At 40.1% G+C, this 27,353-nt stretch overlaps 2 protein-coding genes and 1 non-coding gene across 8 annotated transcripts in view; all 3 read left to right on the top strand.

Annotated features, from left to right (window-relative positions):
- The first annotated feature begins 30 nt into the window (after window positions 1–30).
- Window positions 31–20,172, top strand: GSKIP (GSK3B interacting protein). Of its 3 annotated transcripts, none has more exons than XM_029238221.1 (3): window positions 31–85; window positions 15,549–15,817; window positions 18,155–20,172. In XM_029238221.1, the coding sequence occupies exons 1-3, from the start codon at window positions 58–60 to the stop codon at window positions 18,314–18,316; spliced, it is 459 nt and encodes a 152-aa protein (XP_029094054.1). In that variant the 5' UTR covers window positions 31–57; the 3' UTR covers window positions 18,317–20,172. The 3 variants fall into 3 exon arrangements, with proteins under 3 accessions (XP_029094054.1, XP_029094056.1, XP_029094055.1); XM_029238223.1 differs by lacking the exon at window positions 31–85 and adding an exon at window positions 320–431; XM_029238222.1 differs by lacking the exon at window positions 31–85 and adding an exon at window positions 461–803.
- On the top strand, window positions 916–1,042 carry LOC114905417. Its single transcript, XR_003796243.1, has one exon. It is a non-coding gene; the product is annotated as a small nucleolar RNA SNORA27 (small nucleolar RNA).
- A 3,001-nt stretch (window positions 20,173–23,173) lies between the features above and the next one.
- AK7 (adenylate kinase 7) overlaps window positions 23,174–27,353 on the top strand; it is a 55,133-nt gene continuing 50,953 nt past the window's right edge. For 2 of the 4 annotated variants that reach the window (XM_029238706.1, XM_029238705.1), the window contains exons 1-2: window positions 23,236–23,340; window positions 26,125–26,313. In XM_029238706.1, coding sequence (XP_029094539.1) covers window positions 23,236–23,340; window positions 26,125–26,313 — 294 coding nt within the window. Of the gene's footprint in view, window positions 23,341–26,124; window positions 26,314–27,353 lie in introns of all 4 variants that reach the window. The other 2 variants (XM_029238704.1, XM_029238703.1) reach the window with 2 other exon arrangements.

The following is a 27,353-nucleotide window of genomic DNA, read 5'->3' on the forward strand; positions in this document are numbered from 1 at the left end:
AGGGCGGGGAGGAGATGGGGTGGCGCCGCAGGTCGCTTCCAGAGGCCTGGGGAGGGAATGAGAGGAGGACGCGGGGCGTGCGCAGGTGAGCAGTCGCGGGGCCGGCGGCGGGAGGCCGGCCGGGGGTCGGGGGGGGTTCGAGGGCGAGCTGGGGGCCCTCTGAGCCGGACGTGGCTCTGCAGGCCGGGCCGTGAGGGGTGACGGCAGAAGCGGCCCGGTGCCCGGGCTGAGAGGGGGTGGGGTTGGGGGCGGATCCGGCCTGGGCCGTCCCAGGCAGCTTAGACCCCGACCCCGGAAACGGGCGCTCGGACGCTGCCGGCTCTACGGGGAGGGCTGCAGCCCCTCTCGAGCATCCCTCTCCCCCCCACGCCCACCCCCCGTATTGGCCGGTGCCCATAGTCAGCAAGTTATTCGTCGCCCGCCTCATTCAGGTATTGTTTTCCGGAGCTTCAGCTTCGCTGTCTGTCTAGAGGCTTGCAGTTTCCAAAGCGCTTTATTCATCCTGCGTGTGCTGCGCCAGCGACCAAGACACTTGAGCTTTCTAGGCAGAACTGCTCTTTCTGATCGATACCAGAACCTTCCGACCCCGCACAAGTACTTGTGCGGTTCTGGGAATCTGCGCAGCCGTGTTTCTGCCTTTTAGGAGGCAACTCCTGCAGAGGCTTGGTCCACCCCCGAGGAGGCCTGCGTGCCGCTGTTCCGTGGCCCGGAAGCCCAGTGTCCTGGGTTAGAATCCCGCCCCTGGCGCTCATTAGCCGAGCCCCCTCGAAGCGGCCGCTGCCCTCTCGGAGTCTTCGCCAACTGTGAGCACATTAGTAATATCTTATCTCCAAATATTGTTAGGAAACTTAAACGATATACGTAGGGAACCAGCGGAGTCCCGATACATTCAGTTTAATCAAAGATAGTGAATTAAACCCGACTTCCGCTTTACCAGTTGGACTCCTGTCTTTCTTGGTTATTCCGGGGGAGCAAAGGAAATACCCTTTTAAAACTCAAGCAGACTGGGTGTTTGTCTTGTAACCTGTCAGACGAAACAAACTGTAATAAGCTTACTGGAAAGTCTTGTGGAGTTTGCCACTAAGCAGTTCTAGTATTCGGAGTGTAGAAAGTTTAATTAAAGTTGTAAATTTTATTAGCCGTCCGGTTTTGCTTAAATTATTTGGTATTTCTACCAAATAATTGAGTCTGTCACCTCATTAGAAGAGAGCTTAAAAGTGGGGATGTTTGCCTCCAGGCCCCGTTCAGTAAGATTTAGTAAATGATTTTAAATTTGCCAACACTGTTGATTTATCCTATCTGTGGGTAAAAAGGTTCATGGTTAGTTAATAAATGAAACTGTCGAAAGAAAAAAAAATAGTGAAGTAAGACGACCGGGTTAAGAAGATTTTGTTTGTATGCTGATAACTTTCACCAGTGCCTTAGAAATACTAACACAGCCCACAAGTGTTGGCAGATGGAGAAAGCTCTGGTTCCCCTTTCCACCTTTTCACCTTTTCATTTTGGAACCAGGGTGCTTTCCACTGTACGTGGGTGCTGGGATTGTTGCTACCTCTCATTATTTGTAGACTTGTCCCAAGCATTCTTCATAACTTCAGTTCCCTTGCTCTTCATGCATGTTTAAATGTTTGTTAAGGGTCCTTTGAATGAAAGTCTCCACAGTTGGTGATGTGAAAAAGTTAAAGAGGAATTCAAGGAGCTTATGTTCTATAGTGAAGGGGTCACTCCTTTATTCAGTAAATATTTACTGATTGCCTGCTATGTGCCAGGGATTGTTCTAGGTACTGGGGATACAGCAGTGACCAGATTAAGTCCCTGCCCTCATGGAATGCTTACATTTTATTGAAGGGAGGGGAAACAAACAGTAATCAAACATGTCATATGCCATGTGGTGATAAGTGCTGTAGAAAAAAATAAAGTAATATAAAGGGAATGGAGAGCAGAGAGATTTGCCACTTTTTTTTTTTTTTTTTTTTTTTTTTGCGGTACGCGGGCCTCTCACTGTTGCGGCCTCTCCCGTTGCAGAGCACAGGCTCCGGACGCGCAGGCTCAGCGGCCATGGCTCACGGGCCCAGCCGCTCCGTGGCATGTGGGATCTTCCCAGACCGGGGCACGAACCCGTGTCCCCTGCATCGGCAGGCGGACTCTCAACCACTGCGGCACCAGGGAAGCCCTTGCCACTTTTATATAGGGGATAAAGGAAGGCCTCTCTTGTTTAATAGGTGACATTTTAGCAGAGACTTAGGGAAAGCTGGGGAGCAAGGCAAGTGAATACCTGCAAGAGTTTTCTAGGCAGGGGGAACAGCAGAACGCGAGGCCCATGCAAGAGCGTGCTTAGTGAGTTCAAGGAACCTCAGGAGGGAGTGAAGGAAAGAGGAGAAGCTGGGGGTTTGCGGGGGGGAGGGGTCATATAGGGCCTTGTAGGCCACTATAAGGACTTTGCCTTTTTATTCAGTCGGTGAATGGGTTTGAGGAAAGCAGTGCCATAATCTGGCCAAAATGTTTACAGGATCATGCTAACTGCTGTGTTGAGAATAGACTTTTGTGGAGGTGAGAGGACCAAAGGAGAAAAAGCAAGACCAGTTAGAAAGATATTGCAATAATACAGGCAGAGATGACAGTGGCTTGGACTAGAGTGATAGAAGTGAAGATGGGAAAAAGCAGTTGGATTCTGGATATATTTGGAAGATAATAAGTCATGTTTATGAATAATTATAATGCTTACCATAAAAGGAGTGTAAACAAAGTGGTATGAAACTGGGATCCAATCTGGCAGGGAGTTAGACTAGACCTTGGGAGGTTTGAACCAGACTTTTGATGAATGAGTACAGTTGACTTCTTTTCAGGTTGAAATGTTAAGTAAGTGATTTCTTTTGGAATACAGAATTACATTCAGACTGTCCATAGAATGTGTGAAATTTCAAATATCAGAAAAGGGAAATAAAAATTAGAAGATTTTGTAAAAACAAACATGCTCCCTTCACAGTCTTAAGTGTGTTGCCGGGTACGTTTTATGCTTTGTAGGAGAAATTCAGCATAAATTGTTAAGGTTTGGGATCTGTCATTATTATACCTCTAGCTCAAATAGAGTACAGACTCATCCTAACAGTGTTTTGTGTTTTATCAAAGACAAAGTACTATCACAAAATGTTAACAGCTAACATTAATTAAGGGAGGACGATGAAGGTAATTACCAACCAAACATTGTCAACTTCCAAAAAATTCTAGAAAAGATTTGAAATGACAGGTTAGAGGCTATATACCAGGGGCTGAATGGGTCATGTCAAAAAATCATCCATGAAAGAAATCCATGTTAACATGTGAAAGAAAAAAAAAGCTGAGATGTTTTTGTCCTTCTAAGACTTGTGCCTGAGGTAACAGGAATAAGATAATAGTGTTCCTGTGTCTCATGCTTCTCAGAGCCGTGAAAGGCCGCAGCTGCAGCCACTCCACATACTGTAAAGAGCACGGAACTTGGAGTCAAAGGGCTTAGGTCAGAGTTTACTCTTTCTTCTTTAAAGATATTTAAATACTCTATTTTTAACAATTAACAGATAATATTTCTTGAGCTTATTGCGTGTCCAGCACCATGCTAAGCGTTTTCCATATATTCACTCATTTAGTTCTCTTGGGATCCCTTTAAGGTAGATGCTCTTGTTGGCTTCATTTTAGGGCGGCAGAATGTGTGACTAGAGGGATTAAGATATCTTGCCCCAAGTCGCAGAGGAAGTGGCAGAGCTGAGATTCTAGCCCCGATCAGTCTGTTCAAAAGAGCCCTTTAACCATCACACCGTATGGCCACTTCTTACTCATGTTGAGAGGATTTCCCAGACTGTGATGTATGATATAAATAAAAGTACAGTTGACCCTTGAACAACGCTGGGGTTAAGGACGCCAACCCCCCCAAAACTGAAAATCCACGTGTAACTTGTAGTCAGCCCTGTATATACGCAGTTCCACATCCGCCAATTCAATCAACGTGGATAGTGTAATACTGTAGTATTTACTATTGAAAAAAATCTGTGCATAAGTGGACCTGTGCAGTTCAAACCTGTGTTGTTCAAGGGTCAGCTGTAATCATCATTAAGATACTACATTCTCACCCTCAGCTGACTGTTGTAAGGGCAACTGAAAAATCGAACTTTCTTTCAAAATGTAAATTTGACATCTGTATACTGCTCTTGAAATCATTCTGGCTCTGTTCTTTTGCCATGCTGTAGACATGCAGACAGTCGTGTATGTCTTTCTACTCCTGTTCTTTTGTCATCAAGGACGAATCTAGTCTTTTGCTAGCTCTTTAATGCTGTAAATTTGTGATGAAACAAAACAAAGTCTACTAAATTAAGAAGTAGGGAATAAAGAATTCAGTGAACAATATCTTGATAACTAGTTTCATGAATTCTCCCCAGACCACTAACACAGTCCAAAAATTATACCAACAGATGAAGTAAGAGCGGTTCCTAAATAATTTATGGATGATGTTATAAGGAATCATTTGGAAACTTTTTGCAAGGTGATGCAATCTACCAAAATAACTAAAAGCAACCATAAGGTATTCCAATTTTTGAAGGTGCTGGCAACAGAATATTGCTCAGAGTCTGGTAGAGAGCCAATTTAGAGTTTAAATGGAAAACAAAGAGGTTTTCTATTTCATATCTCTTTAGATATTGATTTATGTTGGTTAGAATGTACCTTATATTAAATATAATACCAAATCCTCTATATAACCTAGTGGGTTATATAGAAACAAAAAACTAATTCCTGGAGTTTTTTTGGTTTTAGTTCTTAAGCATTCAATTTTTTAGTCTTAGAATCTCATTTACTATTTCTGGTTTCAAAGGAAAGGTTGTTTACAGGGTTGTAGTGTTCTTGCCTATTTTTTACAGTTTAAAAGACTTCTCCAGGAGTACCGCTCTAGTTGCCAGATGGGATTCTGCCCGATTCATGAACTGCCTAATAAAGCCAATTAAATCTTAAAAAAAAAAAAAAAGACTTCTCAAATGAACATTATATATTTCTTCACCATCACCTTCCTGTTTAATCAGCTGAAGCACAATACAATTCTGGTGGCTTGATTTGTTATTACTAGGTTGTGTATGTGTGTCTTTGTTGAAAGTGGGGTGCAGAGTAATTTTATAAATCAGTGTACAAATGGAAAGATAAGCCCTTTTTATTTGAATTACAAATAATGTATGTCTGTAATGCTGCAAATGATTCTGATTTAAAATTTTTAATTTCAAAATAAGTATCTCAGAGCTATTGAAAACATTAAATGTTATGTGTTACAGAAAATAAAGTTTAAACTAGCTTTAGCTTCGCCTGAATTCTAAATGTTGTGAATTAATCAACTTTATTCATCTTTACTTTCAAAACAGTAGTTTGAAATTCAGATAAATTCAAAGCTCTTATTTCATTTGAAACTGAAGCTGCCAGTTACTTTAACTGTCTTAGGACTTCCCTGGTGGTGCAGTGGTTAAGAATCTGCCTGCCAGTGCAGGGAACACGGGTTCGATCCCTAGTCTGGGAAGATTCCACATACTGAGGAGCGACTAAGCCCTTGCAACACAACTACTGAGCCTGCACTGTAGAGCCCACGAGCCACAATTGCTGAGCCCACGTGCCACAACTACTGAAGCCCTTGCACCCTAGAGCCCACGTGCTGCAACTACTGAGCCCACGCACCGCAACTACTGAAGCCCGTGCGCCTAGAGCCCACTCTCCACAACAAGAGAAGCCACTGCAACAAGAAGCCCGCGCACCGCAACAACGAGTAGCCCCCGCTCGCCACAACTAGAGAAAGCCCGCACACAGCAGCGAAGACCCAACGCAGCCAAAAAACAAAACACTAAGTAGTCTGGCTTCTCTAAGAAGAAAAATGTGTCTGCTTCCTACACCTCATACTTTCTCATACATCACATTTTTTAAAGTTTTTTGTCTTATTACAAACATAATACATTTTTCTGCCATAGAAAATTAGAATATAAAAAATTAAGAAATAGAGAATGAAGGACTTATTAATCAATATCTTGATAACCAGTTTCATGAATCCTCCAAAAACACTAACACAGCCCCCAAATTATACCAACAGAAGTAAGAGCTATCAATAATTACCTTAACTTTTAATAAAGAGCATTATTATAACCGAAGTGGGAAGAGCTATAAAGACTTAGAGAAGGTCCAACCCAGTACTAACATTCCGCTCTTCCACCAGCTCCAACCTCTGCCTATTAACTTTATACCCCCAGACCCAGTGCCTGGAATTTTCAGCTTTTTTAGTTAATTCCTTGAGTTAAAGCAGTCCTTCTCTTATTTTTCACTCATATATTTTAGTCAGAGGCAAAGGAAACCCTAGGGGTGGGGAAACATAACCTAAAGAGGACATGGCTTGAGGCTGCCATTTGCTTTAAAATTGTACGTAATTTTGCATCATACTTCATAATATTGTTACTCTAGCAGTGATGTGTATTTTCCAGGAGTGTCTATCATGTTTATCCTGTAGCTTCGTATGCCCCAAGTCACAGAGCTGAGTACTACAGCTTGAGAAGCAGAAAATTAGTAATTTTCCTTTGGTTTATTCGCTCAGAAAGTATTCAGTGAAGACCTGCTTTATGCCAGACACTGTGCTGGTGATATGGACACCACAGACCTTCATTTGCAGTGAGGTATGATAAGTACAGAAGTATCAAAACAAATTTTAAGGAAGGAGGATATAGTGATTAACTCTACCTTTAGATCAGATACAGAATCCTGAAACAGATGTGTCCAAACTGAATTTGGAAGGATTAAAAGTCTGAAAGTAGTGTCAAAATATAATTTTTTAAGTTAAAAACATGAGTTTTATACAAACATATAGTAAGCATGTGTCAAAAATGTATTTAACTCATTAATGAAAGAACCAACAAGATGGTGAAGTTGATTCAAAATAATATAGGAGAGACCAAAATCAATGAAAGAAAAACTGATGAAATAAGATTCCAAAATTAGCTGAAAACTGGTTAATAAGCTTTCCACTCCTGGCTAAGATAGAGTAACAGGGACCAGATTTACCCTTCCACCTGAAACAACAAAAACAGTGGGCAAAAATACATGAAACAATGGTTTTAAGACGTTGGACATTAGGCAGTGAAGGACAGTGATCCCTGAGAGACAAGATGCAAGCTGTTGCCCCAGATTATTGCCTGGAGAGAATTTCTAGGCATGGCCTTGGGAGGAGAAACCCAGGTAGAACTGGCAGTCTACCTGAATTGCGGATAAGAAGCTAGGATTCCAGGAAGGCCAAGGCAGCTAGGACAGAGTACAAGAAGGTAGAGAGCTTCTTAGAGCCGTGGATAAATACGGAGGATCCCCCTCCAGTCTGCAGCTGAATACTGATCAACACGTAGTTGTGAGGAAACTCCCCAGGGCTGGGGAAGAGACTACCCAAAAGAATTAGAGGAATTTTCAGAGCTCAGACAGGACCAGTGATAGTTCCAGTTCCTCTCACCCAGAATGAAAAATCTCATAATTCATAGACCATCTGGTAGAGTGCTCAGAAAGGTTTTGCCTCTGTAGTTGGGAAAAAAATTAACCAGAGACTAAACGAGTTTTGATACTGCCTTAAAAAGCCTAAAAGCAAGACCTGAGAAGATCAAGCTTCTCCCAGATAACTACATCCCAGGGCAATACTCAATAATATTTATAGGAATATAAAAATATCAAGCACCATGCAAGGTAAAATCCACACAGTCTGGCATCCAATCAAAAAATATCAGGCATACAAAGAAGCAGTATGCAACCCATAACGATTAGAAAAATCTATCAATTGAAACCAACCCAGAAATAACAGTGACACTAAAACATTTATTATAATTATTCCATATGTTTAAAATAATTAGAGAAAAGATTGAGCAAATGAAGTAGAGACATGAAAAATATGTTTTTTAAAGAAGAATCCAAGTATAAGAGATTAGATACAGCAAAGAAAAGATTAGAAAAGAACTTTAAATAGCAATAGAAACTACTCAAAGTGAAACACAAAGAGGAAAAGAGTGAAAAAATGAGCATAGGGGTAGGACAACTTCACTTGGACTAATATTCATGAAATTGGACTCTCCAGAGAGAGGAGAGACAAATAAATGTTAGAAGAAATAATGGCCAAAATGTTTCCAAATTTGCTAAAATCTATGAACCCACAGATGGAAGAGGCTCAATGAACCCCAAGCAAAAGAAACATGAAGAAAAACTACACCAAGAGGAACAAAGATAACAATGACATCACATTTCTCACGGGAAACAGTGCGAATAAGATGACGGTAGAGAAACATCTTTGATTTTTTTCTTGAAGGAAACATTTTTTTCTTGAAAGAAAAAAAGTCAGCCTAGGATTCTATACCCAGCAAAAATATCTTTTAAAAATGAAAGTGAGGCTTCCCTGGTGGCACAGTGGTTAAGAATCCGCCTGCCAGTGCAGGGGACACGGGTTTGAGCCCTGGTCCAGGAAGATCCCACATGCCGTGGAGCAGCTAAGCCCATGTGCCACAACTGCTGAGCCTGCGCTCTAGAGCCCACGAGCCACAACTTCTGAGCCTGCGTGCTACAACTACTGAAGCCCATGTGCCTAGAGCCTGTGCTCTGCAAGAAGAGAAGCCACTGCAATGAGAAGCCTGTGTACTGCAATGAAGAGTAGCCCCTGCTTGCCGCCACTAGGGAAAGCCTGTGCACAGCAACAAAGACCCAGTGCAGCCAAAAATAAATAAATAAAATAAGTTTATAAAAAAAAAATGAAAGTGATAGGAAGACTTGTTCAGACATAGAAAAGCTGAAAGAATTCGTCAACAGCAGACCTACACTACAGGAAATGTTTAAGGAAATCATCAGGCAGAAGAAAAATTATACAGATCATAGATGCAGATGTAGATCAACACAAAGAAATGAGGAACATCAGAAATAGTAACCATATGGTTAAATATAAAATGCATTTTTCTTACTACCTAAGTCTCTTTGAAAAGTAACTGGCTATTTAAAGCAAAAATAATTCCAGGCTTTCACTGCTGTGGCCTGGGTTCAATCCCTGGTCAGGGAACTGAGATCCCACAAGCCATGACGTGTAGCCAAAAAACAAACAAAAAAACACTGTTAAAAACAATAATAATGAAACAAAAATAACATGTATTATGAAGTTTCTAACATATGTAGAAGTAAAATGTATGACAAAAATAGCACAAAGACTGTATAATATACTCTTGTAAGGTTCTTATATTATTCATGAAGTGGTATAAGAACACTTGAAGGTGTGATAAATTAAAGATGTATACTATAAACTCTAAAGCAACCACCAAAAAACGTTCAACAAAGAGTCAATAAACCACCAAAGGATGTAAAAAAGAATCCTATAAAGTGGTCAGTCCAAAAGTAGGCAGAAAAATAAGGAAAAGGGAATAAAGTACAGATGGGACAAATAGAAAACAAACAGCAAGATAGTAACCACATCAATCATAGTAATCATATCAATAATCATAGTAATCATATTAAATATAAATGGTCTAAACACTCCAATTAAAAGGTAGAGATTATCAGATTGGATGAAAAAGCAGGACCAAACTATATACTGCCTACAAGGAACCTACTTTAAATATAAAGACATTGCTCTTCCCATTCTCAAGAGCTTAAAACAGCCTGTTGTACCAAAATCAAATTCTGTTGTCTAGGTATTAGCACCTTGTCACATTGGGCCATTCCTATCTGTTATTCTCTTAGCATTTTCGTTGTAGTAGACTACCTAGTCCAGTTTCCTTACAATTCCTGCCACACCCTGGGCCTTGTTTATGCATTGTTCCCTCTGAAGAATCCACAACTCTCAAGTATTCTCTGCTTATCCATAACTTTTCATCTGTGCTCATTCAAGCCCAATTTTGACTGACCTGTTCCATGAGTCAAGCCCCATAGTAACTTAACAATTATGTCATAAATCATGGAATGTCAGAGCTCTCAAGAACAGTAAAGAATTTCCCATTCATTCCCCCTTATTCTGTAAGTGAGAAAACCAATGAGGTTACATGGCCATCCCAAGTTTATACAAGTTGAGTGTTAAGTTTGTAGTAGGACCAAGACATATTGTTTTCTCTAATTATACATTTTTTGTGTTATGATTCATGTGCATGGCATTAATATTTGTGTATGTATTTCATGTGCCTGTCTTATTTCTCAAATTAGGCTGTAAACTACCAGTAAACATACTTAATTAGTATTCTAATGCTTAGAAAAGTGCTGGATAAATAAACTTAGAGTCTAAATTGAAAAGATTAAAAAATAGAAGTAATTCATTGGTTTTTACCAATGAAACACTGACAGTTAATTTCCCTCCATAGATTAGCTAAGATTCAAAATAGATTTTCTAACATACCTATTTCCAAATCTTGGTACTCATATAAAATAAGCTGAATTTAGCACCTTTATATCTTGATTTTTTTCAACAGTAATATAAACTCAGTTCATTATATTATCCACAAGTATTCGCAAAGGTCTAGTCCTGTGCTATGTGATACAGTAGCCACTAGCTTTTTAAATTTAAATGAATGAAAATTAAATAAAATTTGAAATTCAGTTCCTCAGTCACTCTAGCGAAACTTCAAGTGCTTAATAGCCACGTGTGCCTAGTAGCCACTGTATTGGACAGCATAGATAAAGAACATTTCCATCATTGCACAGAGTTGTACTGGTCTAGAATTTCTCATACAATGAGAAGTTGTTTTGCCTACAGAAGAATCCAGGGATTTTTACAGGAATCACATTGATGAGTCAACCATTCTGGTAACCTGACAGCATCTCTAATGTTTCATTAGTAATTTTAGCAGTTGTCCCTTCACCAACATGGACGTATGTGTCCCCATCCTCAATGGTGCAGGCTTCTACAGTTGGGTACACAAGATAATCCATTGAGAAGTAAGAAGAAAATAAGCTTATAGTTCATATTTTACCTTCTCTTTAAATTCATATTTATGTGTTTTGATATGCTAATTGTGATATGTAAATAAATATACATATGATGAGGTATCTGCTCAAAATATTTTTAGTTATTGGGATGAATAATCAAAGTATAGAAACCACTTCTCTAGTGCCCCATTGGTAAGGCTACCCAGTTGCTCCCTGCTTTGCTTCTGTAGCTCCTTTCATCACACACTGAATTCATGTTTTTTGGCTCTGTGTTCATACTCCTCAAAAGAGGATCTGATTGGATGAACCAGTCACCATCCAGAATCGGGTAGTTGGACAGAGCTCTTGATTCAAGACAATTCATAAACCCCTTGCCAGCCTCGAAATGGTGACTTTATTAAACACCCAAATCCAGTTCATTTCGCTGTATCACGGTGCTGGAGTTACAGAATACAAATCATGAAAGCTGTAACTAAGGAACCTTTCCAAAGAAGGCAGTGAGCTTGACAAGTACGCTGGACCTCCTTTTAAAAGTAAATTATGACTGTTCCAAAAAGGAAAGTCAGAAAATGAAATCTCTTTGACTACCTTTATACTCCTTTCCCTGCTGATAGGATATGGATACTGGTAGGCAGAATAATGCCCCCCCCCGCAAAGATGTCCATGTCCTAATCCCCAGAAACTGTGAATGTATTATCAATACCTTATATGGCAAAAGGAACTTTGCAGGTTTGTTCAAGTTAAGGGCCTTGGATGGGGAAATTATCCTGGAATGTTCAAGTGGGTCCAATGTAATCAATCACAAAGGTCCTTATAAAAGGGAGTGCGGGTGCCAAGCGTCAGAAAAAGGAGATAATGTGACCACAGAACCAAAGATTGGAGTGAGCTTTGAAGGTGGAGGAAGAAGGGACCATGAGCCAAGGAATGCGGGAGGCTTCCAGAAGCTAGAGAGGCAGGGAAACAGATTCTCCCCTGAAGGCTCCAAAAGGAATGCAGCCTTGCTAACACCTTGGTTTTAGATTTCTCACGTCCAGAATTGTAAGAAAATTAATTCATGTTATTTTAAGCCACTAAGTTTGTGGTAATTTGTTAAAGCAGCAATAGGAAACTAATACACATGTTGATACTCAGTCTACAAAGCTTTTATTAAGCACTTTCTACATGACAGACACAAAAATATCATCATGGTTCCGTTTTTTTTAAACCTCTTGTGTAAAGCTGTTGAAGAGCGAGATTAACGAGTGCTTTTTATTTTAGGTAACTCCTAATTCAGTATGCTTTCAGTTGCCCGTAAAATAATGAATTTATTGGCGGCAATAACTGAAAAGTGCAAAGGTTGGGCAGCTGTCAGGGCTCGGGCTTTATTTCTCTGTGAATCTCTTGGCTCTGTTTTCCCATTGTCAGCATCATCCTTGAGTTTCCCTCATCTTGGGATGGCTACCAGGGACAGCCAGGGCTGTGTGCTGTAAACTATTCTGCATTAAAGTGACTAGAAAAGGGACTTTCCTGGTGGTCCAGCGGTAAGGAATCCGCCTTCCAGTGCTGGGGACATGGATTTGATCCTTGGTCAGGGAACTGAGATCTCACATGCCGTGGGGCAACTAAGCCCGCACGCCACAACTACTGAGCTCGCGTGCCTCAATGAGAGAGCCTGTGTGCCGTAAACTACAGAGTGCACGCACTCTGGACCCCGTATACCACAACTACAGAGCCCATATGCCCTGGAGCCTGTGCGCCACAACTAGAGAAAACCCGCATGTCACAACTAGAGAGAAGCCCGTGCTGCAACAAAAGATCCCGCGTGCCTCAATGAAGACCACAGGTGCTGCAACTAAAACCTGACGCAGCAAAACATAAATAAGTAAATTTTAAAAATAAAATGACTAGGAAGGATTCAGTGTATTGATAAGTTCAGGACAGTCTTCAGTTGGGATTGGGGTCAATCTCACGCAAATCGCTTGGTTACTTTACTCAGTAGGGGAAGGGGGGACTTCCCCGGCAGTCCAGTGGTTAAGACTCTTCCTTCCAATGCAGGAGGCGTGGGTTCAGTCCCTGGTTGGGGAACTAAGATCCCACATGCCGTGGGGTGCAGCCAAAAACTTAAAAAAAAAAAAAATAGGGGAAGGGGAGGTATTAAGATTCCTCTTGGAAAATCTGGGTGCTGTTAGGAAGGGGAAAGGGTATTGATAAATAATCAAGAGCTTGTCATACCAACAAAAGATAATTGTAATAATACCTTAAAGTAATGATAGCTTAAAATGTTAACTTGTGTAATGCTTCAGTACTAAAATCTATCAATTCTTATGTATCATCAAAGGTTCTGGATGTGTCTGCTATTTAATGCATCATTCAAAAGCATTTCAGAGAAAAATCTCCTGAAAGTTCACAGTCTCAGGAAAGGTGTCTTTCTCTTTTTGTGCCCCTTGGTGCTAACTACTACCCACAGTTTGATGACCTGCTTTACTGACCTGTGAGGATTTCTTATATTCTAGTATTGGATTCTTTGGCTTATCATATCACTATGGTCCTAGTTGCAATGAATTAGGCTCTTTCTTTAAAAGCTTTCTCATGTAAACATCTTTTTCATGTAACAGTTACTATTTCTGTCATCTGTAGTTAAGGTACTTGATTACTTGAGCAAAATAAAGATGTTTGCCATTCAGGATGTTAAGAGATTTATGGTAGACAGTCACATTTCAAAATCTTCAGAACTGACTTTGTAAAAAAATAAAATGGTCTCATTTCTTATACATAAAACCAAGTGTAATATTAAGGAATATAATGATTATTTCTAGAGAAGGTAGACATTTTTAGAAAATCAAATATTTTCACTTTCATATATACTAAGTCAATATTAGATTTCAGTTACCTGACAAATTCCTCCAGCAATAATTGATAAATTTATAATTAACTTGTATTGTTAGTAGTGAGTGACTAATCCTATAAAGTGCTGTGGGAGACAAGATAAAGGACCCTTAAAACGTATCATTAGTTGAAATAGGATTGGAGGATTATATTATTTGTACCAGTTTCCTATGTAGTTTTTTGAAAGAGCTTTACATAGTTTATCGTAAGTTGCCTTTAGCAAATAGTTTTGACTTTTATAATGTGCAAATGACTTGCAGCTATAGGAACTCTAGCACCTTAAGATTTTTGCTAATAATTCACATCATTGGCTGTACAGTAGAATCACCCAGAAACTCTGAAAAAATGCCCAGAAAAATCTCCCAGAGGTTTTGATTCAGTTTCTCAGATGGGGTTTGTGGCCACAATTGACGACCACTAATTTAAAGGATTTTGAACATCACACAGATAGGGCACAAGTTGGTAACTTTAGAAAAAGGGATGGAATTTGTAAGGTAGTAGACAAACAGTACAAATAAATGTTCATAACGAGTTGAACAGTCGTCCTACATTTGGGACAGTGGGTGCTTAATCCATATCAGAGAAATGAAATCTTAATTTACTTGTAAAGCCTACAGGTAAAAAGAAAGTATATCTTATTCTGAAAAGCTGTTTTTACATTCCAAAGCAATCTCACATTTATTAACTTTTCTCATCCATACATTTAGAATTTTTAACAATACTCAACTGCTCCCCCAGTCACAGAAGAGAAGCAAGAACTACATAGCAGACTGGCAGTAATACTGGGTCAAGTTAGCACAAGAAATCGTATTTTTCAGAGTATAATATGTGAGCCAGTTCAAGTAAATAGTAAAAAGAGTTATTCAGTAAGTGGTGTTGGGACAATAGGCTATGCACTTGGAAGATAAAGCTACACAGAATAAATTCCAGACGGATCAAAGAGTTAAATATAGAGATAGAGAATGAGAATTCAAAAGATAATTTAGAGCATTTTAAAATGTAATCGTGGAATGGGGAAGATTGCTTCTTAGGCAAAACCCCAAATTGAGAAGTCATAAAAGGAACTATTGAAGGTGTACCTTAGTAGGTAAAGACTTAAACTTTGATTTCAGACTGCTTAGTTCATTTTTATTTGTTTTTTTTAAATAGGTGTATGATCTTGGAACTAAAAATATCCTATAAATACCCAAAGGTTGTTTAATCAAGGATATACATATTCAAACAATGAGACATCATTCTTTGCCTCTCAAGTTGGCCAATGTTAAAAACGGTTGGAAAGGGTGTGGTGAAAAAGAGCACAGTCCTTCATATCCTGTTGGTGGAATATCAATCAGTACAGCCTTTTTTGAAGGGTGACTCAGCAGTATCTATTAAAAGTTAAAATGAGTATATACTTTGACTCAGCAATTCCAGTTCTAAATATCTCTCCTAGAAAAATAATAATACATTTAAAAAGAAGTAGGTACTAGGAGTTTTACATTGGCATTGTTTGAAATAGCTAAAAACTGATATTCTGAATTCGTACCAATATGGGGATTAACCTTTTGAGGAGAAGTGGAGAACAAGAGTTTTTTGTTTTTTGGGGTTTTTTTAATCTATAGGTGTCTGTAATTTTGCTGTGAAAAACTACTGAAAATGGTTTTAGGCAATATTTTCCCTAAAAGTTGTTAACTCATTAATGTTTTCCAATAAGTAGCAGTTGTAAGGCATAACTGCTTTTAATCAAACATTAGTATGTGGAGTGTCTTTCTATAAGCCAGTTTTATATCCAGATTTTTGCAGAATGGAAACAGACTGTAATCCCATGGAGCTGAGCAGTGTGTCAGGATTTGAAGAAGATGCAGAGCTTAACGGCTTTGAAGGAACAGATATGAAAGACATGAGACTGGAAGCTGAAGCAGTTGTAAATGATGTTCTCTTTGCTGTTAACACCATGTTTGTCTCAAAAACCCTGCGCTGTGCAGACGATGTGGCCTATATCAATGTGGAAACAAGGGAAAGGAATAAATACTGCCTGGAGCTCACTGAAGCCGGGCTCAGGGTAAGTCATTTTCTCTTTAGGAAAAAAAAAAAAATTACATCTTTACCACTTAATCCAAAAGGGCCGGGAGTCAGGGAGTGGGAAAGAGTGTTAGATGAGAACTTGACACTCAGTAGCTTCTAAGTTTTATTAAGGAAAGCTTTTTTCCCTAGGAATTTTTATTAATACTAAAGTCTTTCAGCCAACATGGGAAAATTGGATTTTTTGAAAAAGAAAAAACAGATTTGATTTGCAGAGTATTTTGTTGTAACCATCACCCCCCAGATTAACTTATTTCTTATCTCTAGCTAAATATGTTTACCAGAATTATGCATTCTCTGCATTGGATGAGTTTTGCAGCCATTGTGTTGAATATTTTCCCACCTCTTATAAATGTCTCTTCTATTGAAAGGAATACTTGAGGGAATTCCCTGGAGGTCCAGTGGTTAGAACTCCTTACTTTCACTGCCAAGGGCCCAGGTTCAACCCCTGGTCAGGGAATTAAGATCCCGCAGGCCGTGTGGCACAGCCAAAATAAATAAATAACCTTCTGTCTTGGTCAAAAATCTCTGACTTTTCTGTTTCTATAGATAGTTCTCCCAAAGATACGCAGTATCATAAAGTAGAGCACAGGGTTTAAGCAAGTAAAAATGTCACGTGATACATTAAACAAGCACATGAACATCTCTTTATTTCACTAGATTCAATTTACCTAAGATGTATGTGATCGTGTGTTCTGTGTATCCCTTGATAGAGGATCACTTACATTGAAGCCGATTGCAAGGCCAGCATCGTCACTACCCTTAGTTCCCCAACAGCTGAGGCTTGGCTTTGGGAGTAGTCCCGGAATTAACTAATCTTTGTGCTCCCCTTCCTAAATTTGTACCAAAAACTTGCAGTCTTTAGAAGTGGATGTTAAATAGAAATGGGCAAGTCGAAAGTAGAGATAAATGACCCCAGGTAAATTAATTCTGTCTGACACTGTTTAATTCTGGTGAGGTAGGAAACGTTCTAATGAGAGTCAGAAGTCTTACATGTGAATTTGAGTGACCTTGGGTGAGTCAGTCAACCTGAGTCCCTACTTCTTTATCTGTAAGTTGGAGATTAAAAAAAAAAGAAAACTGAAAAGTATTTGGGGGATGGTTATGTGAATAAAGTTTGCAGAAAGATCTGGATCAGTTATAAAACCTGACATGTAAGTACTCAAATATTTATTTTTTCAGTCTGATTCAGTTAACATTTACTGAGTAACTATCCTGTGTCAGGAATTAGAAATCAAACCATGCGAATAAGACATGATCCCTGTCCCCAGGTAGACCAGAGTCTAGTGGGGGTAAGAGAGGGGCAAACAAAATTGTAATATCTTGTAGAAAGTGCTGGGACAGAGCGTGGTCCCGAAGTGGTGCAATAACAACTCTGCTTCTGTTTCTAGCATAAACTTGCATCTCCTATGGCTTGAATAGATGTCATAAAATGTGGGGTTCATATGGGGAACTCACAAGCTTTAATGAAGTCAGCAAAACCTAAGTTGATTTTGCCCTACACTGTGCTGGTGAACCATGATATAGGTCTTATAATCCTGTTGAAGAAAAAAGCTTTGGCTGTGTTTAAGGGGAAAAAACACACAGAGAAGCACACAGAATAACATTCCCTTTTATCTCACAGAGTTGAGCAGATAAGTAATGTATTAGTAATGAAAGTGGCATTTCAGATAACTAATTATAAGGCAGAATTAAAACTTCAAATAAATTTTAGAATTCTTTATACAAAGTCCAAATCACATAAATTATAACAATATGGACTAATAACACTGTAGTAATAATAAGTATAATTATTTATTATAGTACCTTTATAAAAAGACCCTCAATATATGTGGAATTAAATAGAAGCATGGGGACTTCCCTGGCGGTCCAGTGGTTAAGACTCCATGCTTCCAATACAGGGAGCACAGGTTCGTTCCCTGGTCAGGGAACTAAGATCCCACATGCCGTGTGGTGCAGCCAAAAAAAACCCAAAATAAATAGAAGTATGTTTTAGACCATGAAAATGAAATACTATTTTTGTATAGCTTTTTAAATTCTTTCTGTATTTTACATTCCTTTAGGATCAAAAGTAGGTAAAACAGACCTTTTAAATTTTGAGAAAAAAATTATGACGAGAGCATTTTGCTGGTGGTGTTCCTGTATGTTATGAATTGCTTAAATATTACAGGTTGTATTAAAAATATGTGTATTCTGACTATTGATGGAGAAACACATAATGTCGGAGAATGACCCATGTAAAAACTAGGGGGTTTTTTTTGCTTTCTGTACGAAGATGAAATCTGATTATTTATTCACTACTGCATTTCTCTTGTAGGTGGTAGGTTATGCTTTCGACCAGGTGGATGATCATTTACAGACTCCCTACCATGAAACAGTCTACTCCTTGTTGGATACACTTAGCCCTGCCTACCGGGAAGCATTTGGAAATGCACTCCTTCAAAGACTGGAAGCTTTGAAAAGGGATGGACAGTCATGACTAAGTTTTTCCGGTTAGAGAGGCTGCTGCTGGTACACAATGTTGACCTAAAGCTTGAAATTCTTCCAGGTGGTCATAGTAGAAAATGCATCTTTGATTTTGTGTCTTTATGATTTTTTGCTTCACATTTAGGCTTTTGATTGAGAACTTTATTGACTAATGAATTGTCTTTCTTAGTTTGTGATTCATTAAGGAAATCCTGAGGCCATTGCTGTGACACCGTCATTAAGACATTCAGATTTCTTCATATAGTATCTCTGGCATTCTGAAAACTTAATCAAGTATTTCATTCTCTTATTGCAGGACTTTGATGCTGCCAGCACTCTCTCTTACATAGGAAATTCTAGATTTGCACAGTAATATAGGAAATAAACTAACTTCAAACTTTGATTCAGCTTGCTAAATCAGGGGTTTGCTACTAGCTTGGACTGACTTTGTAGTAATTATTTTGCTACTCGCCTTATTGGAAACAAATTATCAACTAGTTTCCCCTGCACAAATTTTGAAATTCACTGCTTCATGTAATCTATTTATATTATTAATATGGACTGATAAAGATGAATTAATTCTATATTACGTAGCTAGTATTACGTGAAGAACAGGTACTGAAATAGTACTATATTCCTGTTTGCAACAGCCAGCCAAGTAAGAGGACAAACCGTTAGCAAATGAATGCAACAATTACTTGTTTCCAAGATATTTAAGCACATAAGCAAATATAGGAACAGGCTCCATTCTTTTCCTAACAAAAAGCATCTTCAGTGTGTGTGATTTAAAAGAAAAAAGACTCTGATTTCCTAGAAAACAATATTTTGGCCTGTGTTGATTCTTATTATGGATGTTTGTTTATATAATGTACAGTATATATTCAGAAAGTATTTTTGCTTCAACGTTTCCTTTCTATGATGTAGCGCTTTGGTATTCCCACAGCACCCCTCCTTCCCCAACAGATGTACAGCGTTCTGTCTGAATGCTAAATCTGCAATGTCATATGAGTGCATCGCATTCAACCAAAGGATGAATGAAGCATTCAGAGACTTAATATTTGAAAAACGGAGACTCTGTATTTTATATTTTATTACAGGTACTAATATTTATAAAAATACTATACCATGCTGCTACATGTTTTCAAGTACATGTTGAATAATAAGGATCGGGGAGTTGTTTTTTTAATACTAGTCTAAAGCAGCAACTATAGAAATGTTGAACTAAAATTCCACATCTGGACGCACCTTCATAATTTGTCATTTGAAGACTTTTAAAAATCATTATTAAATAATAGGTACTTTTAGGCTCTGAAGATCATGTAGACCAGAGCAAGTTAAAGTTTGGTTTGGGTCACTATTCATTGTCAGAGTTTATTGGAATGCTTAAATTATGTTTGATAAATGAACATTCATCCTTGGCTTTATTTTCAGATGCTGAAGTGTTTGGGTAACGAAGTCTAACTTCAGGTTGAACTTTCTCATGCTTAATCTCAGGCTAAATGTAAAGGATATTTGTAAAGTCTGAATAAAATTCTGTTTGCTAATTTTGAGTTAAGTATGAAGAAAAGTGATTGTATGTTTAAAAATTGAAAGCGTTCATTTTGTGATAAATGTTTGATTCCGAGAGATTCCGTTTCCATTTTTGAATTCTGTATTGTTCCATTTCGGTGTGAAGTGATTTGCTCTTTTTATTACTATGAAAGAGCAACAGAGAGAGAAGACATTAATAGAACTACACATATCAAAACCTCCACTAGATATTAAAACCTTCATTTTACCAAGATTTTTAAAAGAATTTAACCAGATAAATTAACCCTTGATTTCACTTCCAAAAGAAAAAGAAAGAAAGAACCTCCAAATAAGTAGCTCTTATAAGTCAGTAAGAAAAAAATGAGAATAAGGGGCAAATAATATGATCAACTCAGAAAAATATACAGATGTCCAGTAGTCACTTGAAGGATGTTCGACCAGACCAGTAATTCAAGAAAGGAAAATAGGCTTAGCTATGTTGAGCCATTTTACCTAATAATTTAATAGTTTCTCTTATTTAAATATAATGATATCAATAAAGATTTAGTGAGAGGCATAGTTACACTCTATTGGAAGATATATTGGTGAAACCTTTCTGGAAAATAGTGGTAATAAAGCCTTTACAAAGCTTATAACTTCTGTGCTGGTAATAGCCTAGAAATCCAGCATAGTGACATGATTCAGCAGAAGATATGCAACAAGGATGTCATTTTCGCTAATGAAACATTGAAAAGGCTCTAAAAAGTGGTTAAGTTATGCCAGATCCTCTTGATGGAAAAATATGCAGCCATTAAAATTGGAGAAAATTATACTACAGGAAAAAAGGGATTTAAAACTACATCTTGAAAAATAATCTTATATGTAACAGAAGGAAAAATGAAATAAAATATCCTGCAGTGTTAATATAGTAGCTATCACTAGGTGGTAAGATAAGTCATTTTCATTTTCTTTTTCATATTTTCTACATTAGCTTTTATATACTAATTAGAGAAGGGAAATGCAATAGATAACGGTGTTCAAACCAGCTGAAGAACATCTCTTTCTAGCAAAAGTACCAATCTGTGCTGAGCTGTGCCTGCTCCCAGGATCCTTGAAGCGGCAGTATGACTATGAAGAGAATGCACACCTCATTTCCCACAATGACACGCTCCCCGCCTTTCCTCCAGGTCCAGAATCAATCATTAGACATCCCACACAGCTTATCAGCAGCTACTGGGGCACTGAGCATTCATTCCCTTCCCCCATCACGACACCGCACTACTCTCTCGCCAGTGTTCAAAAACACGAAATGTGTGGTTTGATTGTTAAGGGGGAACAGGGTAGGAAAACATTCTGATATGTGCCACGTTGACTTAAGAACTCTGCCCTTTACCCCCCTTCGTTTTGTGTGTGACGTGCCCAGCTGAGACTTGGACAGGTTGCGGCACTTGCTCAGCAGCCCACCTGTGAGCCCGAGGGTACGGTCAGAACCCAAGTCTTCTGGCTCCACCAGCCATCCCCATATGTGTCAATAAAAGCATCCCCTGAACTTTGTGGTTACATGAAAGCTGATTTTGAAAGAGGAACAGGGAACTATACTCAATATCTCGTAATAACCTATATATGTAACTGAATCACTCTGCTGTACACCTGAAACTAACACAGCATTGTAAATCAACTATACTTCAATGAAAACTAAAATATAAAAAAAACAATTTTAAGAGGAAAGGAATAACAGAAGAAAGATCCCTTAGTTGGCATAATAGAATTGATCAATAGAATCTCCTTTCCTAACCTACCAATATGATACAAAATTCTCTGGAAGCCATCCCCTTGTAACTAGCTCATTTACATGTTATCAGTAATGTAAACAAGAATGAAACAAAAATGAGTTAAAGTAGCATGACCGGTTGAATAAAAGTACTTACCTGCTTAACTGCGCGTCAGTAGGGTCAAACTGAAAATCCGGAAATGAGGCAACTAGTGAACTCTAGAATATTTGATATAATAGACCTTTTGAAAGAATGCTGAAGAGTACTTATTCCATCAAGTTTTGTACTGGTCTTACATGAGTATTTAAACTGACAGCACTTTCTTGTTGATACTAAAAAAAAGAATGTTGCTGTGAGCAAGCTGTTCCCAAATTAAGTCTGCAAAATTTCAAAGTGTTATTTTATCAAAACAGAAGTTTCAATGAGACATATGTATAAGATGAAAGGGAGTCGGGGTGGGGACGAAAAAAGGAATGAAAAACTCCCATTGGTAGAAGTGTGCTTCAGCGTTGCAGAAAAAAAGCAATTTCACTTTCGGAGACCACTTCAGAAGGTGCTTTCGTATATCTTGTTTGATCCTGACCGCCCTGTTAGGTTGGTGGTTTCACCCCTGTTTTACAGCCAATTTAACAGCTTGGGTAAAGTTAAAAGGTTGGCCCCAGTCTCCCACAAGTGGCTGCAGAGCTGGAAGTCAAAGCCTAGTCTCCCAAATGCCTGAGTGCCCAGAACCTCCAGGCTGTCTGGAGCTCCCTGGCCATCTCCAATTTCTGAGGCAATCAGTATTTAAAAAAAAAAAAAAAAAAAAGGTACACAGTCAATCCATGTGTTAAATATTTACATTCAACAAGTTAATGTTTAAAGCACAAAAATATTTACTATTCTAAGATAACAGGATATATATATCTAGTCCACCGTGACCTTTGTGGTTCTGTGATAAGACAAATCGAATGGCATCTTTTAATTTGTCGGTTTATCTCGGCAACTGCGTGTCTAACCTGATTTGGAAAGGGCAAAGTCTAAATTCTATCCCTGTGTGAATGGGGGTGAATCCCCAGCACAAATGGCTGCTAGTCACTCCCACCCCAGCCCTGGAACTGCTAAACCAGTTGAGCCCAGTGGACCAAGCAGCGACCGGCAGCACAGTGGGGACCACACCATGACCCCGAAACTCCATGGCAACAGCCCTTCTTTGCAGTAGAGGATTCTGTCACGCCCTCTTGGTCAGACCGCCCCACAGGGGCCCGTTAATTCACGCCAACATTTCAGGGGAAGCCTAGGCTTGCGGTTTTACCTTTTCCTCAGATTCATCAGTATTTTTAGTGCTCCGTGTCAGGTGGACACTGGGACGTGTTTCCGGAGTTACCGAATGAAAGAGAGGAAAGGGACGGAGGACGCGCCCTGCCCGAGGGCCCCCGGCGTGAAGCAGGGGAGAGTGGGGCTCGAGCGGGGACGCAGGCCTGCCTGGCGCCCTGGGCAGGGAGAGCCCTCCTGGCGCAGGAAACCGGAGGCCCCGCCCCCCCGGGAATGCCCCGCCCCGCGCCCTAGCCCCAACCCCGGAGGGCAGCCTGGCCCCGCGGTCCTAGGGCCGCGGCTCCATCTCCTTGGCAACCAAAGGGACGCTTTCTCCTTAGCAACCAGCGAGGCTCCCACCATGGCTGAAGAAGAGGAAGTTGCTGCCCGGACGGAGAAAGTTATCCGGATCCAGAGGGTGTTTATAAACCTGCTGGACTCATACAGCAGCAGAAACATCGGGAAGGTGAGCGGCGGTGGATCACAGGAGAACCCCAGCCCCCAACTTCCAGTCCCCCGCCCCAGCCCCGGAACCCAGCGAGGGCCTGCACCACCGGGCGCTATCAGGGCCTCCCCTAAGGGACCCTCCCTCGTCCTGGGCACGGCCAATGCCCCCTGCTCCCCAGTCTGCACCCAGGCTAGACAAGCGCCCCACCTGGAAGCCCAGGTGTTTGGAGATCTCCGTTCCAGCCGGAGTTCCTCCCCTGTTAATAAGAGGAAACTGAGGCTTCGAGGCAGAAAGGGGCTTGCCCGAGATCACTTAGCGAGTTGGGGGCAGGACCTGGACATAGGGCCAGGTCTCCGACCTCCTAACCGGGTTCTCTTTCCATTCCCGCCAACTCGTCTGTATCAGGCAACTGACAGAAAAAGAAGTCCAAAACTAAATGCAATAGCATGCAATAGCAAAGCATTAAAAAGACAGGAGTAGTATGAACTTACTTGTGTCTTTCAAAAAGATAGATAAAAATATAGAGAAGATAGATAGATAGATAGATAGACAACCTAAATACAGAAAAACGTCTCAAAGGATACACAAGACACTTAACCGTTATCACCTCTGGAGGATGGGAGTCACTCATTCATGAGCTCCTACTAAAAGGCTGGCACAGTAAATAAGACCAAAAAAGGTTTTGACCCTTGAAGACCCTGCCCCTGTGGAAGGAGACAGACAATAAATAATTACTAGAATAAACAAGATATTTCAATAGGTGATAAGTACTCTGAAGGAAAGAGAATAGAAGAGGTGGACTGGGGAAGAGCGCAGCTGCTTTCAATAGAGTTGCATGAAAGAGCTCTCTTGAAAGGTGACATTTAATCTGACACACACAAGATGAGGGTCCAGCCCGAGGAAATAGTTCCCAGAGGGCACGGCAAAGGCAAAGGTTGCAGAGGACAGAGTGGTGAGGCTGCAGTGAACCAGGGGCTCCAGGGGACAGCAGGCACCATGCCCAGGACCCATGTGGTTTTGGGGCCCGCACAAATGTTATAATTTCTTTTAAAATAGGAAGGAAGCAAATTAAATTTTAGAGTCAAAGATAGTGTGTCATTATAGATATACAGTCATAAAATATCATTTTTAATATACTTTTGGAGGAAAGGGCCTGTGAAAGTCAAAATGTGGCCCAGCTCAGCAACTAAACAGTGCCTCACACGTGGTCAGCAGTTCATCGATATTTATTGTGTAAATTAGCAAAGCAGAGTCAAGCCCAAAGGCCCAGATCTTGTGGGGCTTTGGTCGGGAATTTGGTTTATGTTCTAAATCCATTGATAGCCATTGGAGCACTTAAAAAGGGACGTGACATGATTGAAATTAGGAGGGAGGGAGGGAAGAGAATTTAACTTTTTACTTTATCCCCTTTTGATCTCTGATTATTTTTTACAGCATAACATTTTTACAATAAAACTTTTCGTTGGGAGAGATTTTTTCCAAAGCTTATCAATAACAGAATTTCCAGTTATTCCTTAACAAACCAGGACTTGACTCTCTCAAATTCCAAGTAGTTGCTATTGTCTGCACTAAGCAATATGGGAGTAGAAATATAAAGCATCTAAAAAAACGTGGAAACCATGTCTCTTGTCCTCAGGCCTAGCTGGGCAATGCCACCACAGCCCCTTCTCCCCCGGTCTCTGGGTAGTGTGTCAGGGTGGGGCACCTGTGCAGCCGGGGTGTCATTATCAGAAGGTCCAACTTCACCCCTCCCTACCTATGCGATCTTGGGCAAATTGCTTATTGCTGGGCCTCAATCTCCTCATCTGTGAAACGGGATAATAAAATTGAATATGTGTGTTTGAGAGGTAAATGAAAATATATATGGCATACTTGCAAAAAATAGATTCCAATAAGAGATTGAACCTGACACCTTGTCTATTAACTTGGACTGTTTTTTTATCAAAATAAAGGGGGTGGGGCATTCTGTTGTGTTTTTACTCCCAAGGAGTGATATCGTCATGATTATTTACACATGTTTAAACGATTAAATTATATGTCTAATATATAAATTAAAATTATTTCTCTTTATATATGAAACCCATGAACATTGCATAAACAACTCACAAAGACAGCTTTTGTAAAACAAAAAAAGAAACTTTGCCAACCTCATTCTATTTTGTTATTCATAGCCACTGGTCCCATGTGGTTGTGGAACGTTTAAAAGTGTCTAGTCCAGATGGAGATGCACTGTAACTGTAAAATGCACATCAAATTTCAAACACTTACTATGGGAAAAGAAAGCAATATATAATATCTCAATAATGTTTATATTGATGACATGTTAAACTGATAATGTTTTGGATATATTGAGTTAAACAAAACGTTACCTAAATTTTTAAAAATTTAAACTTTACCTAAGTTAACTTCACCTGTTTCTTTCTCCTTTTGTTAATGTGGTACTAGCAAATTTAAGTTACCTAAGCTGATCGCATTACATTTCTACCTATCTGTTAGACAAAACGACCATCATGAATTTAGCCCAGCTCTGCCTGATGCTAGGGAAGGATAATACCCTTAACGAGCTTTTAAGCTCTCCGAGCCTGAGTTCCTCGCCTACGAAATGGGGAGTCATAATAGTGAATAGACACTTCACTGTGTCGTTGCGGGAATTAAACCAATTTCAATGAGATACCAGTGTACAAAGCATGAGTGGCACCGCTAGCAAGCCTTCAGTAAAGGTCAGGTTTTAGAATCGTCATTCGTTGACTGGCCTTAGTCTCCGCTGTTCTTAGTATTCAGGAAATTCCTGTTTGCTTGCAGTTTCTCTCTAACTCTGTCGTCGGGGCTTCACTTGAAGAAATTACCGAAGAGGAGGAAAATCACGATGAAGATAAGTCAGCCGTGCCAGAAGCCTCCTCAGCCAACCTGAAGGAAGGCACGTTCCAGATAGTGGGCACGCTTTCCACGCTCGAAACCCCCTGCCCCAACTTTGCCGTGGAGACCTACTATGTAAGTCCAGAGGGACTGCTGAGAGGGGGTGAAGGGGAGGGCCACCCCCTGCTCCGATGCCCTGCCAATGTGTTTGCTCCTTGTCTCCTCTCTCCTGCCAACGTGAGACGGTGGGGAAGTTGAGGAGAGAGGTGAGGGCAGGTCTTCCTCCCGCGATGGAAATTAACAACCCTTGTCTCTCCACTTTCAAGTCTTGCCTGCAGCCAAGAACTTAAATGAGATATTCTTAGAAAGTATGGATCTCATTTGGACTTTCAGACTCATAAGTTTCTCTGCCCTGTATTTAAAATGTATTCTGCCCTGCATCACCCCAACATGGCTCTGGGCCATGGCCGGCGCAATCTCCTTTGACATCTCCTTTGGTAATCAGCCACTCAAGGATAACACCATTATATTGCTGTCTTACTGAGAAATACTGCTGCCTTCACATGACAAATTCTACACAGTCCTCATCCAAGGGCTTAAATACCTGCAAGAAGGGTGACCCTCCCAGCCTAATTCCTCCCATCACCCTGCCTGCAGCCCTCTAGATCCTAGGAGACAGATTTGCACATGCTGTACCCTGGAATAGGCTTCCCTCTTCCCTCCTCCAACCAGCCCTATTCATCCTTCACGATTTAATTCGGGTTGTCTTCTCCTCCAGGAAGCCCTTCATGATTCCCCACTCCCAGTTTAGATTCTGAGCTCTCTACCTGCCTAGATTCTTACACTTTTCTCACTCCATTGTTATTATCTGTCTATTGTGGGTCACACTATTAGTATCTGTTCCTTGAGAGTAGAGACAGCACCCATTTATTCTCATGTGTATCCTTGCACGGTGACGGACAGCACTGGCCCTCAATAAGTATTTGTCAATGAATGAATGAGTCCCCTCCTACCATCTTTGGGAACTTTCTTCACCACTTACCCCCTTTTACCCTCTTCTGGATCTTCACTCACCACTGGCTTCTTTCTTTCCACCTCTACGTATGCTCACATCTTTCTCACTGGAAACACACACACACACACACACACACACACACACACACACACACACACAC

The sequence above is a fragment of the Monodon monoceros genome, unplaced genomic scaffold (assembly GCF_005190385.1).
Source record: "Monodon monoceros isolate NGI ecotype Baffin Bay Population unplaced genomic scaffold, NGI_Narwhal_1 Super_Scaffold_21, whole genome shotgun sequence".
Lineage (NCBI taxonomy): Eukaryota > Metazoa > Chordata > Mammalia > Artiodactyla > Monodontidae > Monodon > Monodon monoceros.